The sequence below is a fragment of the Labrus mixtus genome, chromosome 8 (assembly GCF_963584025.1).
Source record: "Labrus mixtus chromosome 8, fLabMix1.1, whole genome shotgun sequence".
Taxonomy (NCBI): Eukaryota; Metazoa; Chordata; class Actinopteri; order Labriformes; family Labridae; genus Labrus; species Labrus mixtus.
Genome location: NC_083619.1, coordinates 1,344,775 through 1,360,000, shown reverse-complemented (window position 1 = coordinate 1,360,000; position 15,226 = coordinate 1,344,775). Strand labels below are relative to the sequence as shown.

At 40.1% G+C, this 15,226-nt stretch overlaps 1 protein-coding gene across 2 annotated transcripts; it reads left to right on the top strand.

Annotated features, from left to right (window-relative positions):
- Nucleotides 1-2,906: 2,906 nt before the first annotated feature.
- On the top strand, nt 2,907-13,916 carry mrpl37 (mitochondrial ribosomal protein L37). 2 transcript variants are annotated; one of them, XM_061043762.1, is made up of 9 exons: nt 2,907-3,408; nt 4,623-4,806; nt 9,103-9,218; nt 9,646-9,834; nt 9,916-10,070; nt 11,823-11,828; nt 12,365-12,490; nt 12,931-13,005; nt 13,580-13,916. In XM_061043762.1, exons 1-9 carry the CDS (start codon nt 3,036-3,038, stop codon nt 13,655-13,657), a joined length of 1,302 nt encoding a protein of 433 aa, XP_060899745.1. In that variant the 5' UTR covers nt 2,907-3,035; the 3' UTR covers nt 13,658-13,916. The 2 variants fall into 2 exon arrangements, with proteins under 2 accessions (XP_060899745.1, XP_060899744.1); XM_061043761.1 differs by lacking the exons at nt 11,823-11,828; nt 12,365-12,490; nt 12,931-13,005; nt 13,580-13,916 and adding an exon at nt 10,239-10,349 and having other exon boundaries at nt 9,916-10,165.
- The last annotated feature ends 1,310 nt before the right edge of the window (nt 13,917-15,226 follow it).

The window sequence follows — 15,226 nt, the reverse complement described above, 5'->3', positions numbered from 1 at the left end:
GTCTGTGTCCAATTCAAACAGTGTTTATTCACTGCTGACATGTGGAGTGAGATTATGTCATACTGTAGCTTCTGTTTTCCTGCTGGTCCTTTACATGAGGGATAAAGTCTTACCTGAAGTCTGGGTAGTTGTCACCTTTGTGTAAAGGTAATAGTGAATTCAGTTGAGTGGTAAGTAGGACACATTTAATGATTGATAGTTATTACATATTTATGAATATTTGTAATATAGTTCTTTCTCGTGTTTCATGCCTCTATCGGCTGCTTTTTTGCCTATTGTGATTGTTTTGGCTGTAGTGTTTAACTTTGAATGTTTTTCCATTAGCTTATGACTTTAATTGCTTAGCTGTAATTCAGTAATATGTTCTACAACTGTTTTTATAGTTATTGTTTTATCTTCTCCTTCGTGAAGTTGGTTGCCGGCTCGTGCTGGGGGCTAAGCACTCTAGGTGGGTCCCTGCACTGTTTGAAGTAAAAAGCACACTGGGACACAATAATTTGCACTTGTTTTCCGTGATTGCTTCCTGCAGTGAGTTCAAAGTCCATCTAGGAACAATAGTTGGAAATGAGCTATAGCTACTCTTTATGCAGCACATCAGTTAAAAATCTAAATTCAAGTGGTGGGTGATTTGCACTCCTCCGATGTTTTTTCATTATTCTTCATTGGAAGAGTTTTTATAATTCCACAAGTGAAAGTGTTTATAGTATATGCCTAGTATTATTTGATCTCTATTGTAATTTCTTGCATGCATCTAATGTCTTGAGGTTTGTTTTTTAACTTATTGCTATTTTTACTAATTATACTACCCAATGGGGGATCAATAAAGTTTATCTTTATCTTTATCTTTATAAGAAAATAATATAATTATATTGTAATACACTTTTGATTCATTGTTTTAATCAATTGATCTCGTTTCACTCTCTCTACAGATAAGTCCAGGCTATTTTTAAGTTATCAATCAGTTTTATTTTTTAACAATGTCTCTGTCTTGCTTCAATTACTGAACCTGTGTTGCCTTTGTATGATCAAGGTATTTTATTTCCTTCAGTAAAACTCCAATAAACTAGACTTTGTTCCTTTATTATGAGACACCAACATCTTGAAACACAAGCATCATGTTTACACTGCAAGGGTAATCACTTCATGGTATCCAAAGAGAATCAAGGAAGAGAGGGTGAATGAAATCAGATTCAATTAAAACATGCTGATGCTGTCAAAACAACGGTGACACAAGGAAGTGGTGACAGTGAACATGTTGAAAAGGAACAAGTGAAGAATGAACACGACCAAAATATCTGTATGGACAAAAGAAGAAAGTTTTCTGGATTTCATTTCCAAGGGTCATCAACTGTGCAGCTGAAATTCAGAGAAAATCTGAATGGTTCCAAATGATGCTGAATACTGCTAAAATATTTCTGGACATTTGTGGACACAATAGGGGAAGAGTTGGATGTCACACTCAGGGAAGGACTTGGGCAAACCCAGACAGTTGTGTCTGGATAATAGAACTGGAGATGTCATGAATAGGGGGGGGGGGGGCTTTTGGGTTGACAATGTAAACATTTAGCACTATAAAATCATCAGATTTCGGTAGTTGGAGTTGGAGCAACACTTTGGATGCCAGCTACCATTAAAAACAACAAAGATCAGAATATTTTAGGGCCGCCAATGTTGCAGAATAAGCTTCCCAGAAGGGAGTACATTTTAATCATACTTAGTTTCAAACAATATAAACTGGTAAAAAGTTATGACTTTGTCTTACTATTCTGATGAGGGATAAATGTATCCCTCTAGATGTGTTGCCAGGTTAGGGGTAGATAAGGTAGAAATCTGGTCAGTGTATATTTAAAAAAAATGTGTCTCAAACTGGAAGGTATGTTAATTACTGCAAAACCATCAACCATCATGTGTCGTTGCTTATACAGGTGCAGCTCAAAACAGAATATCGTAGAAAAATTCATTTTCTTCTGGGAGTTCATTCAAAAAGTGAAACTTTCATTTAAATTAGATTCATGATTGATGATTACAGCTTACAGCTCATCCAGGATCTCAAAATATTAGAGCATTACATCAGACCAACCACAAAAAAAGAATGAATATACAGAAATGACTTCCGTTCTGGGCTTCATAATACACAAAAGACAGCAAAATGGTTTATCTGTTAGCTTACTTTGTGTTCCTGTCCATGTAGGCGTGTGGAAGGAAATGAGGGTGCGGCAAGCGGCAACCTCAGATTTTGAAAACTGAAGCCAATGTAAAAAATGTAGATGTTTCTCAAGTGTCCACTTGAGGCGGGGGTCCCATACACATCCTATTCAAAAATACCTGTTTTTAAAACAGAGATTAACATGTTTGGTCAACTATTATTTAGAGTCCATGTGGTGCAGACATATTGGCAAAACAATCAATTTAATGAATCAATTTAATTTTAGGTTTAAGTATATCAGAGGCTACAGGAATCATCAGTGCAGTTTTTTGAGAGTGGGAGGGGGAAGCTGAGGGGAAATAATGATCCTATAGATCCTACAGAATATTATTTAACTGGATTTAGACTAGATGCAGTCCTAATAAAAAAGGTTTTACATGAAATGGGACTTATAACGAGAATGTAGGTGCCTATCGGTTTTTTCCTTGCGCGTCTTCTTCCACACTCCAGCCCAGTAGGTGGCGCTAATGCACCTTTATGCTGGTTTACAACCACCAATAAAACTAAAATAGGAAGGAACGTCAACATATCAGTTAAAACCCAAAACGTGGCTTGGCCAACACGAGTACTCAATTATTCATTATCTACATGCTACAAATTAGTTTTCAAGAATTTAAAGTTAGGCCTTTGTTTTGTAGAATGAGCCAGTTCCTGTCGACCTGTAGGGGGCAGTAACACACCGAGATGCGTCTAAACTACCGGAATATTCACAAGAAGAAGAAGACTTCAACATGGCGGCGCCCTACACCGATGTTCTGTGACAGTCAGGCATTAAGGCTTTAATATCAACTTCAAGATATAAAAAAACATAAAGAAGTAGACAGAATCGATGGTTTCTTCATTAACGGCACATTGTGTTAACACGATGGGCTCGTCATTTATTCGAGTCGTGTTCCGTAAAGATGTGAACCGGTTGTCCGCACATGGAGGAGACAGGCTGAACTTCAGTACCAGTCGGTGTGTGGCAGCGAAGGTTCCCCCTGCACGCAAGCCCAGGGAAAGAGTGGAGATCCCCGGGTTAGAGATGGTCACGTACGGGGAAAGGATGCACTACGTACCGGGGCTGGCGAAGCCCGTCAGCCCACAATGGGAGAGGGACTACAAGGATCCGAGGCACTACAGGGCCCCCCCTCTTCATAACGTGCCTCTATACAAAGAACAACCCTGCTATGTATACAACCAGAGGACCAGCGCACTTGAAGGTACATTTATCTTCCACTCCATCCTCATGAACAATAATAATAATAATAATAACAATATGTTTGTTCAGTAAATACAGGCTGCTCCTGAAAGGAAACATGTTGTGACACTGTTAAAGGAGCAATAACATGTATTTCAAACAAACTCATGGCCGAGTGTAGTAAATCATACAAGTAAGTCATAGTCAGTGTCTGGAGTAACGGGTTTGGAGAAATGGTATTTTAAGTGTTATCTTTGTATAGAGGGGGGTCAATGACAATGCAGGTAGAAACCCTCTGACAACATGAGGCCACACCACATCAGATGGGTGCAGCTGTTATGCTGGGGACCTTTTTTTACAGTCACCAACGCTGAGGCGAGCAAGTTATCTATGAGCCAGCCAACACAGCTCATCCAGAGGTTCAGGGTTAGGCTCAGCCACTACACATAATGAAGTTACTTCAAAGAGCCTGGAGATGTAACCAACTAAATCCAGGGTCGTGTAGTTTCACAGTAAGTCTAACTGTGATGGAATCCTTTTCATATTGTTGATGTTTGCGATTGCTTGCAGATCAGAATCAGGCTTAAGTAGTAATTCATTTCTGGCGCTCCTTTTCATTAAGTTTACAACACTGCAGTGGTTTATGACATCAAGGTGCAATTCATCAGTGTTACATTTTTCCACGTTATTTTTTCTGTAGTTCATTCATCAAAATGAAGGCTTTATTCTAACAGATCAAGTTTGAAGTTATTAAATGTTTTAGAAAAGGGTTAATCATAATGAAAGACAGCTTTGTTGACAAATGTAGCTCATGTGTGACTGTGTGCACATGATGAATAGTGTAGAGTCATTGAACTGTCCAGAACTGAATTATCTGTGACTGTCTTCAAGAATATTTTCTGATGTGAACTGTGCCTACATGGAGGATCTTTTCCATGTTTTTGGGAAGTTAAATGTGTTTAGTCAAAGGGCAGGATGTTAATACTGCAGCTCCACGAGCCAATCCCAACTGCTCATGCTCAGTCTCCAAATCAGTGTGTGTGTGCTTCCTCATGGGGGCATTTCAGCTTTACTTCTGTAAAATGAGAGAAGATGGAAATGCATCTGCCATCTTTAGAACTGACAGTGCTTCACCATCCTTTCTTGCAGGAAGAGGCCAAGAGCGTTACATGAATCCAACTGAACAGGAAGTGAATTTAGAAATGATGACTGCTCTCTGCCCTCTCTATGTTTCAGGTGTGCGTCAGGCTCTGTGGTTGAGCAAAGCCAAACTGATCTCTGGTCTGCCGCCTCAGCTCCTTTCACTTGCGGAGAATCCTGCCAATCAGATCACTGATCAGGATGAGCGAGTGAAGAACGCAATCAAGCATGCACGCTTCTGGGACACCACAGAGGAAAGACCCGGCAAACAGAAATACAGGTGATCCTTTCAGGACAATGCATTCAATTGGTTTTGTCTGTTTGAAAAGATATTCAAGTTTTAAATTAACTTGTTGTTTTTAAAGGTGCAATATGTTAGTTTTTATATCAGTTTTTTGGAAGTGGACATTCTTGTCCTTAGTGATTTAAGAGGATAGTAAATGAAAGTGATGCCTGAGGGTTAGAGGCTATGAATCTCTAGAGCATGACTTCATCTAAATACTTTCAGAAAGAAACATGTGAAATGAAAAAGTGTATTCTGTATATCTTTAAAAAACAAAGATAAGACATTGTAAGAAAAAGAAAAAGACTTGTCATAACACTAACTTATTTGAACTGAATTTTGTAGCAGCATGCATACGTTTTCAAATAGTGCACACTTCACACTAAGTGCTAGACAGAAAGGAGTGAAAATACAAGAACAAATTCTGCACAATGCTCCAGTTAATCTTTATCACAAACACATTCTTCAGACAAAATGTCACATGTTGAGGACATAAACATTCACAAAAGTATTATTTACTTAGCTGACTTTGTTTTGATGTTTTTGAGGTAGTGATGAGTTTTTATTCAAATTTAAAGGGGGCTTCTTTCTTCTGAAAGGGTCTGGGCATTTATCTCTCACTCCCTACACAGAGCAGCTTGTCCGTGCTGTCTTTGTCTAATAGCACTTACTGTTTGTTTGTGTTTCTGAAGTAGCCTGTAGCGTTTTGGCTTGAGCTAACTGATGTTACCTGCAGCACCTGTTGATTGGTCCCTGTTGACGACAGCGCTTCCACTTACAGTAAACTTCATAGGATTGTGCCAATTGTGTTTGTACCTGTTCATTTTCCATAAACCCTTTGTCTGTGAAGGCCGTGTGTGTGCTCCCTCTCCCAACAGAGGTGCGTCCTGTTCGGTTGTATTTGGCTCATTCATATGACCTTGTTGGAGGGGCAGTGTTTCAGCTCTCACTCCACCATAGTTGTATGCTGTATTGATTTCTTCAGGGGTTGGCTTCCTGTTCCTTGGCCCTCAGCTCTGGGCGGGGCTCAGTGGATGACCCCATGGAGGCCCTCATTTGTAGGGCCCTGGCCTGCTCTGGAGTGCTCTCTGTGTGCAGCCCCCTCACTGTGAGATTAATAAAGGATAAATTATTATTATTATAACACCCTCCAGCGAGTGCCTTTTTCAGGTGTAGTTCGGCCCAAACCTTCACAGTGCCTCCTTCAGAACAATACCTGAGAAAGTTGCATGCATGCTGGAGGGATTCAAAAGCCCTCTCACACCATACTTCGGATGGCTGGGCCCTTGCAGCTATACAGGATGCAGCCATGTTTGGGTTTGGCCACATGCCAACAATAGAGCTGCTCTTATTGTATCTCCCGATGAGGCCCTTAGGCAGGATGCGCGGTGTCCCCGTCCTCAATCTAGAGCAACGGACAACCTCCTGTCCAAGGTTTATGAGGCAGCAGCTTGCATGGGGCAGATAGGGAACTTTGTGTCCCATCTTATGCTTGTCCTCTCAGCCTCCCTGCCAGAGGCTTCACCAGATGCATCATCTTGACCCCTGGCCAGGTCAAGATGACCATCATATGCTTTGGACCAGGAGCTGTCTGCCTCTTGGTTAAGTGTACCAGCGAGCCAGCAGACACTTTGGCTAGAGGTGGGCGATATGGGAAAAATATCATATCACAATTTATATTTGCCAAAATCACGATCATGATTTTATCACGATTTTTTTTCATACTGATCTTTAGACAAATTTGTAAGTTACTGACCAGTTCAACCAAACTTATTTCCCTGTATAATGTTTTTAAATGCACAAAAACTATGCTGACAAGTTTAATCTATTTAAAAATCATCTTTGTAGGAGGTCTGGAGGTCTCTCACCCAGAACATCTTTAGCAACAGAAATGTCTTTCCCTCGATTTGATCAATATTTATGCACAATTTGAAGGTTTTCCTGACCACTTTGAAATGATGATTTAGTTATGTGTCCTCTTTTTATGTTCATCAGGAACATTTTCACACAGTGATGCATTCATTTAAAAACATGTAGACTTTGAGTTCTTGTGTTTCTGTTCTATTTTAGTCCTGCAGAGTTCCTCCAGCTGTAGTTTCATACAGGCTCTGCAGTCTTTGTTGTTTTTATGACATCATTGGACTAACTTTAGTTTAGTTTATATATAATCAAACATAATACAGAATGTGTTCATTCTGTGACACATGATCAAAGTAAGTTTTACTGACAGAAGAGTTTTATTCATAGAGGGGGCGGGACATTGTTGATTGACAGTCACCATGGTTACTCACTCTCACCTGCCTACTGCACACAACGTGTAACGTCGTTTAGCCTAATCCCTATAAATTCGGTAATCACAACAGGTGAGCTTCAGGTGGAGAAGCTTGATAATAACTTTTAAAAACTGAGAGAGAGCAGAAAACACCGACAGCAACATTTTAAACACCGGGGTTATATCTCTCATCAGTGTCTGTCTGAGCTCCTCTCTGTCTGTCTCTGACTGTTAACGTCTCTCCGGCTCGTTTAGAGTTCGTTGTGTCGCTATCCGAGATGTAAACTTAACTGTGCAAACTATGCAGATAAGTTAACTGTTGCTCAAGCCGTGTCGGTTTGGAAAAATATCAGAACAGTTGAATATAACCAGGATGGAGTTGTTTTTGCGGACTTAAGTTTCGTTTTTACCGCTGCGGAGCAAAAAAAGAGAGGGAGATGCGTCCGTGTCGCAGCATAAACTGCAGCATGATAGAATAAACACATAAGCCCGGTTCTACAATCTCTCTGCTTTGTCAGATCGTCAGCAAGTTAATATCCTTCACGATCTAAGATCGTTATATCGCCCACCACTAACCTTGGCTCAGCCCGGGGAATACTTCTAAACTTATTTTCTTGTCACAAAGAAGGACGGTGGACTTTGCCCTGTTTTAGATCTATGGGGTCTCAACAGGTTCCTGAAGGCATGCCCTTCCATATGCTCAGCACTGCAGAGGTACTGTGGACAGGGGGCAGGGGGTTTACATGCATTGACCTGAAGGAAGCTCCGTTTTGCCTTTGAAGGCTATCCCCCCCCCCCCATGACTGGCTAGTGTGTGCGCCGTCACAGGTAGCCCTATTTCCCATGTGTCCCAGTTGGGCCTCAGGGTGAACTCCGAGAAGAGCTGCCAAAAGGGGACCCACAGGGTGCTCCTGGTGGCACCCCTTTTTTTCGCGAGAACATTCTGCATTCTGATCCTCTGATGACACTGGAAGATAAAGACCAGTTAGGGTCATCAGGGGTCACATGTTGTTGGTATAGCTACTCGACCTGTGCATGCGTGATATGGTATCATTCAGTGCTTAAAGGACTGCTGGTCATCCAGGATTCATAGAATCGTAGTTAGACGTATCTTTCGTTATGTGGCCAAAGTCATGTTCTAGAGAGAAAGAGAGAGAAAGACCAATGTTTTCAAGAAATAGAGATACCTGAACAGAGAGCTCAGGTGTGCAGGAGAAGAAGAAAGGAACAAATACTTTAAGTCAATATGACACACAAGCTAAACAATCTACATGCATAGTTCATACACTTTTAGAACAAGGTAACTAAAAACAAACATCACTTTCACAACCAGGGTACCAAGTACTGCTTTGATCTACTGACTTGAGCAGATATAGTACATTTGGCACCAAAGGCAAAGTACCTTGGGTATTGAAAATTGAAGCAGATGCAGAATCTGCAGTCCGTCCAGTGTCCGCTTGACGCTGGCTGCAGAACCACTGGAATCACTTTTGGTTTCTTTACTTGGACTTGATCTAAAGTGAAGGCGTTCTTAGTTTTTAAAGTATTTCCCTCAACAGTTTTTGTCAATGTCATAAATCTCTCTGTCAAAGCCAAGCAGAAACCTCCAGTGTTGAAAAATGAAGCTGATGCGTAAGTGCATAATCCTGCAGTTCCCTTAGTGTCCACTAGAAGCAGGAGTCAAATACACACCCAATTTAAAAAAGCCTGTGTCAGGGTTTTCATCAGGCTCAAGTCCATCAGTTCAGTTATGGCCCTATTGGACGGGCCGGGCTCATAGAGAACGTGCAATGGCGCGGGTCGGGTCGGGCAGGATTTTCTGGCCTCGATCTTAGCTCTGAGTATTGTTGAACTAGTATTCCAGTGGATTCTGTGGAAAAGAAAGGCTTGCAATTGATTCAGAATCCTGAGAAACCTCTCGCTGCTGTGGGAACTAGCAAAGAGAAGCAGGATGATTTTTTTGTCTTCTTTGCTAAATGAATCAGTCCCCATCTAACTATTTATTTCTGTTTCTTCCTCAGCAACGCGCTGCTCCTCAACCTGCTACATCTGTGTGCAACTCTACAGGACAGAAAGCCAGCATTTAGAAAGAGAACCCTTGTTGAGAAGTACTCATTGGCAGCTACATTAAAAAGAGGTAACACAACTTCTTCTTTAACCCAATGCCAACATTTAGGCACCCTGACTTATGGACCACAGCTAGATGAATGTTTTTAATTTGTAATGCAAACAAAGATTTAAATAATTTCCAAAAACATTACTGAAAAGATTTCTTCATCATTTTATTACTTTATCATTAGGTTTTATTCTATGTGGACTTTCAATTCCTTTACACAACTCTATCAATTTCATCCAATTGTTTACTGCAGAGGAAGCTAAGCCACTTAGCTAGCTTCATGCCAACATGCTAACAGCGTCAGGGCATATTTCATGAATAACAACAGAAAGGAATTCAATAGTTTTTAAGATATTTAAATCTTTCAGAGATTTCAGGGCAGGTTTTCTAGCCCCAAAGTCATACCACAAGAATAGCAATACCAAGTAATTTAAATGTTCTATACCAGGTGAGGATCTCTTTCAGATTCGGGGTCAGAATGGTTTGCTGCTTAACTGCATGGATCCTCTCCCGGAGGTTGCTGGTAAAAAGGAAGTGAGCGACACAGTAGATCATGTCCTGGAATCTTTCTATCCCATCTCCCCAACTATTGACCTGCAGAAAGTTCATGTTTATAAGGAGGAGTTGAACTGCTTAGGTGAGTAGTCCTTTTTGATTTAGATAAATCATAATGTAATAGTACACTGCTCATCAAATAATATCTGTGTTTATTATTCAGGTTTCAGGGATGACTATCCTTACCGTCATGCCCACACACTTTTCTTCCTGGAGGGAGCAGATGAGTCTTGTAAACTGCGCCCAGAACAGTTAAGAGCCAAGATGGTTATGTTCACCTTTGGAAATGCTCTGGCCCGTGCACACAAACTGTATGGGGTGAGGAAACTTAAAACTGCATTTTTATTAGTTTCAATAAGGGCTTTCAAAATACAACTTTTCATAGCAATAGTGTTAATATTAAAGAAATCATGCTAAAGAGGATTTTAATGTTATCTTATTGAGGAGGGAAACATCAGCCGTGATTGTTTAGTAAGTCTGCCCTACACGGAGACCTGAAGAGAATAACAAACACATGCAAGCTGACATGCAGATATGTGCTCGATACTTTGAAACTCTTCTCTTACTTGTAAATCCACTCCTGTCGCTGTTTTAAAAGCGTGCAATAAGTTCAGATTTCATTTTGAATCACATTCTTTTAGATATATCTTTTTGTCAACATCTTTCTCCACACCATCACAGGGTGTTAACTGACAACACTTCTGACTTAATGAAGCAGCTGATGTAGAGACATTCATAAAACCAACAACGACAGGCATCTTAATGAGACAGACAACATCAATTAGAAATAATTGTATTATTCATATCAGAGAAAAGGGGCGCTAGAGAGGATTCTATTAAAGAGCAGCAGCAAGTAGAGGAGAACAAATCCCAGACCCCTACTTTCAGCGGGAAACCTCATTCTACATATTGTATTACAGCTGCCCTCTACAGGAGGCATATTGGTCGCTTCAGTCACCGAACTCTTAAAAGGAAGCAGACATTCTGTTGAGGAGTGACCACAAGAGCACCTGTTGTAAATGGAAAGGAAATCTAAGTGGCTAGTCTTGAAACATGGTGATGGTAAGGTGGGACACATCATAACAAATCCTCAAACTGGCATGGTCTACCATTCAGAGACATCCCCCATCCTCCCCTGTCTGGAGAGAAGTCCTCTACTTCAAATGACAATCTTTGTTTTAAAAGTGTCATTGCTGCTTCTTGATTCATCAAGAAATCAGCCTATTAATGCTTGTATTTGTGTTTGGACTGTTTGATTTTGCAGCTGATGATAGCGGCAGGAAGGAGTGAGTAGGTGTGTCTTAACACACACTCTCACCCCTGCCTCGTCCATGTTGCTTCACTGACACTCTAAAGGAGTTTTTTTTAGCTTCAGGGGTTTAGTTACCCTTCATAGTCAGATAAACTTTACTAAAAACTTGAAGAAGAAAGAAGAGAAAATTATTTTTTTAGAGGGATAACCTCTGAAGGAAGGAAAAGAACAACTTGGGAAAATTGGACAACTTGGGGGTCTATGACATACAATGTATACAAATAGTAAATGTGCTGAGAATAGTGTCGCCCTCTTTGACACAGAAAGCGAATGTCTACCTTTTGCAGATTATCTGATATCGCTGACTCCATTTTAGGGATTACAAAAGCTACTGGATCATCTGTAAACTCCTTCCAGGAAACAGGGAAAGAAAAGACTTATATATGACACATAACACATATTGAGGACTAAAATGACCATGACAGGACATTTTAATCTGACTGTCAATGACCTCAGAGATGTGTGAGGAATATCTTCTGACATCAATATTCCTTTGAGAATCTTGTTCAAGCTATTCAAATCTATCATTGAACCAATGTTACTGTATGAAGGGTGGGGTCCCTAGGACAAACACCCAATCACAACTCTCCACACAGAGATCAGCAGGAGTTTTATTTGCTGATCATTTTTCATGTCATGTTGTAAATAGTTTTTTTCTTGGGACCCCCCTTGAAAATGAGATGGTGCATCTCAAGGGGGTTTATACTAAGAAATAAATTGTGGTATAATTATCAAAATCCACAGCTGACAGCATTTAGGTCCAGGTGATGTCTCTGTGTCACCAGGGCTATCATTTAAAAAACAAACTAGTAAATTATAGTCCGCTCGGGGATAAATAAAGTATATCAAATCAAATAAAACAAATACAGTATGTCCCGGGGGCTAATTGAGACCGTCATTTATCTTTCAAATTGTGCAGCCACATCAAGTTAGTAAAAGGGACTCGGTGTGAGATCAGGTCATCAGGATCAGCTTTTTTCTGTTTTTTTAAAGTTTTGAGGTAGTACAATAATATGCTGATCCATCGACTGTTATTAATGTGTGTGTGTGTGTGTGTGTGTGTGTGTGTGTGTGTGTGTGTGTGTGTGTGTGTGTGTGTGTGTGTGTGTGTGTGTGTGTGTGTGTGTGTGTGTGTGTGTGTGTGTGTGTGTGTGTGTGTGTGTGTGTGTGTGTGTGTGTGTGTGTGTGTGTGTGTGTGTGTGTGTGTGTGTGTGTGTGTGTGTGTGTGTGTGTGTGTGTGTGTGTGTGTGTGTGTGTGTGTGTGTGTGTGTGTGTGTGTGTGTGTGTGTGTGTGTGTCAGACCCAGCATATGTTAGATCGTCCTATAACAGTGCAAGCAGTGGGGACAAATGGGAGAATATTCCAGTTCATGGTATTCCAGCTCAACACTACAGATCTCTCAGGAGATGACGGCATCAAGAACCAGGTACTTCATTTCTTCCAGGAACCATGTGTGCTCATATTTAGGAAAGCCCAGGTGACCACATGTTGTTGACTTTCAAAGGGGATTTGCTACACGATTATTAGATTATTGAATGAGCAGCTGTGTATTAACCTGTCCTTCATGTTTAATGGATCTTCTTATTGGAGCGTCATATACCAAACGCTGCTCACCTGTTTTAAAAGTATTCAGTCAGGTAACACAGGGATCAGTCCTTTTTTAGGACATGGTACTTTCATTTTTCACTACTGACTGAATACTGTCATCAGGAAAAAAAATCCATGCTGTCACCCATATCTGTATTCTTCTCATTCAGAATTCACGAGAGAAGTAAACAAACGTCCTGATTTGTTATTAACTTTGATACTCTTTGTTCATTACTGTCTGCTGAATCACTCTTTCAAATGATTTTCTGCTACCTGCAGGTGTGGCTGGACGAAGATGTTGAGCTCTATGATTTTGCAAAAGTCCGACCACTAATCAAGAAAAAGCAAGTTAAGGTATGACGATTTCTATGAATTATGTTAAGCAAATATCTGCCTTTATGACCAACATTAACAAGCCATTTAGAGTGTGATATGCAATCTGACTCATATGATTAAGCAGTGGAGCTTTTAAGTTTGGCATGGCTAAACTACTTTCCATAAAAGCACCTGTTTTAGTTATGTTTAATTGGTAATGAAACAGATTGAATCTTTAGGTACTACAAAATCAATCAAGAACATCAGCAACAACTTTATTTTCATATTGGTATTATTAAAGCCTGAATGAGATTTTTTGGGGTTAAAAAAACGCCTTATATACTGGACAAGAAATAAGAGCTACCACTTTGTCCACAGATGTTGCCAAAATCCACACAAACTAAAAGGAGCATTAACCCAACTGTGATAGACAAAACTACAAATGATAGTGATTCTGATTGGCTATCATTTGTCTTACTGTCACTACGAGTTTGATTATTAGATTGCAGAATGAGCAGCTATGTAAGCTCTGAAATCTACAACACAGTAGAGCCCTGTATTGTATTGAAGAGACAGCATTATTAAAATGTGGCTGTGACTTGTCTTCCTGTAGGTACCAGCTGGACTGGCGGGATACAAGCCTGAATCATTCAACAAGTTCCTTGCCCTGTACCTGCACGGAGCTGTGTAGGATTACTTGCAGTGCGATGTTTCCAGTAATGATTTATGTGTGTGTGTGTGTCTGTGAATGTGTATAGACACACTCTGAGCAGTGGGGTATAAATTATAAAAAATGTGTTTGTAAAGGTGTCACTTGCCAGGAATATTTACCTTTCTTTAAAAACAGACAATTTATAAAAACTTATTTGACATACTCACTCTGTCCCTTTGTTGTTTTTCTTCTTTTTAAGCCCATTAAAAAGTCTCCATCATTTTGGAAACAACCTGGAGTGGTCTTCTGATTGTTGTGATGTACTGGTCAGCACATTTCAAATAAAGAAGAGCTTGTATCCCCACCAGTCAGATAGTCATCCTCTGAGTTATTATAACACATTTGTTCTCAACCTTTTGAGGGAACTAGAGCAAAAGGGTCCATATAGAATATCTGAGGTCTTCAAAGTTACTGAATAATCGATTTCTAACGCTCTTATAAGTGTATAGAAATGAATGAAAATATAACAGAAATATTTTTGGTATATAGTCAGAGCAGGTCCAGGGAGCGGTCTGTGCAACAGGCCTGTCCATACTTGGTCTTGGCTTTATTATTTTTCAATTCATAAATTGAACAATAAAAATACCTTGGGGATAAGACTTAAATCAGTGTAGTGATGAAAGATATGTATGGCTTAAGTAAGAACTTAAACAGTTGACTGTTAATTAGCTTTCCCTTTCTTTCTTTCTTTGTCAGGTCAGCATTAAACCACTCAAGTAATTTTTTCCCCTGCGATGTGTTTTAATCAGTCAACCCGAGCCACCCAATGTTTCAAGTCAAATAACTATAATAATGAGACAAACTGAGCTTAGTTATCGACAACTCTGTTTGCAGTCTCGAGCTGAAAATACATCTTTCTAAGCCTTACATTGTTTTATTAAGTGCAGTGTTTGGCCTAGGTTTACAGCTTTGGGGGGTGGGGAGGTGCAGGCAGACGGATGCCGACACAAACACTTGAAGGAATCTTGGTGTTCATGGGTTACTTTTAATGACAGCTGTCATGTTCTATCAGAAAGGTACCCTTAAGTGACTTCTTTCCCTCATTTCTGACTCTATCCACTATCCTATCTCTACAATAAAGGCACAAAAAGCCCAAAAAAGAATCTTAAATCTTAAAATAATAATTTTTAATTACCTTGAACTTTAAGGGAATGCAGGTTTTCAACAAAGATAGCAGGAACGACATTTCTTTAGTTTTATTTGCTCACAAGTAGGGCGGCTGTGGCTCAGTTGGTAGAGTCGTCGCCTCTCAACTCTACATAGCGATCACTACCATCAGTTTGTGAAAGAGTGTGAATGGTTGGGTGTGACCTGCGGTGTAAAAGTGCTTTGAGTAGTCGGAAGACTAGAAAAGCGCTATATAAGCTGAAGTCCATTTACAAGTTGCCAGAATTCTATCAGAGCTACAGGACTTAACGACAGACACACAGCTGCACTGCGCGTATATCCTGATGGTCTTCAGATCAGTATACATTACTTACCTGTTTCTCCTGTCTTGACTGATGTAAAAGCAAAAGTTTGACTGATAATAACAAAGCTACCTATGGA

Coding starts and splice junctions, on each gene's coding strand:
- mrpl37 (XM_061043762.1), top strand. CDS start 3,036: ATGGTTTCTTCATTAACGGCACATTGTGTTAACACGATGGGCTCGTCA. Junction 12,491..12,930: donor ATGACGGCATCAAGAACCAG/GTACTTCATTTC, acceptor TGCTACCTGCAG/GTGTGGCTGGACGAAGATGT. Junction 13,006..13,579: donor TCAAGAAAAAGCAAGTTAAG/GTATGACGATTT, acceptor GTCTTCCTGTAG/GTACCAGCTGGACTGGCGGG.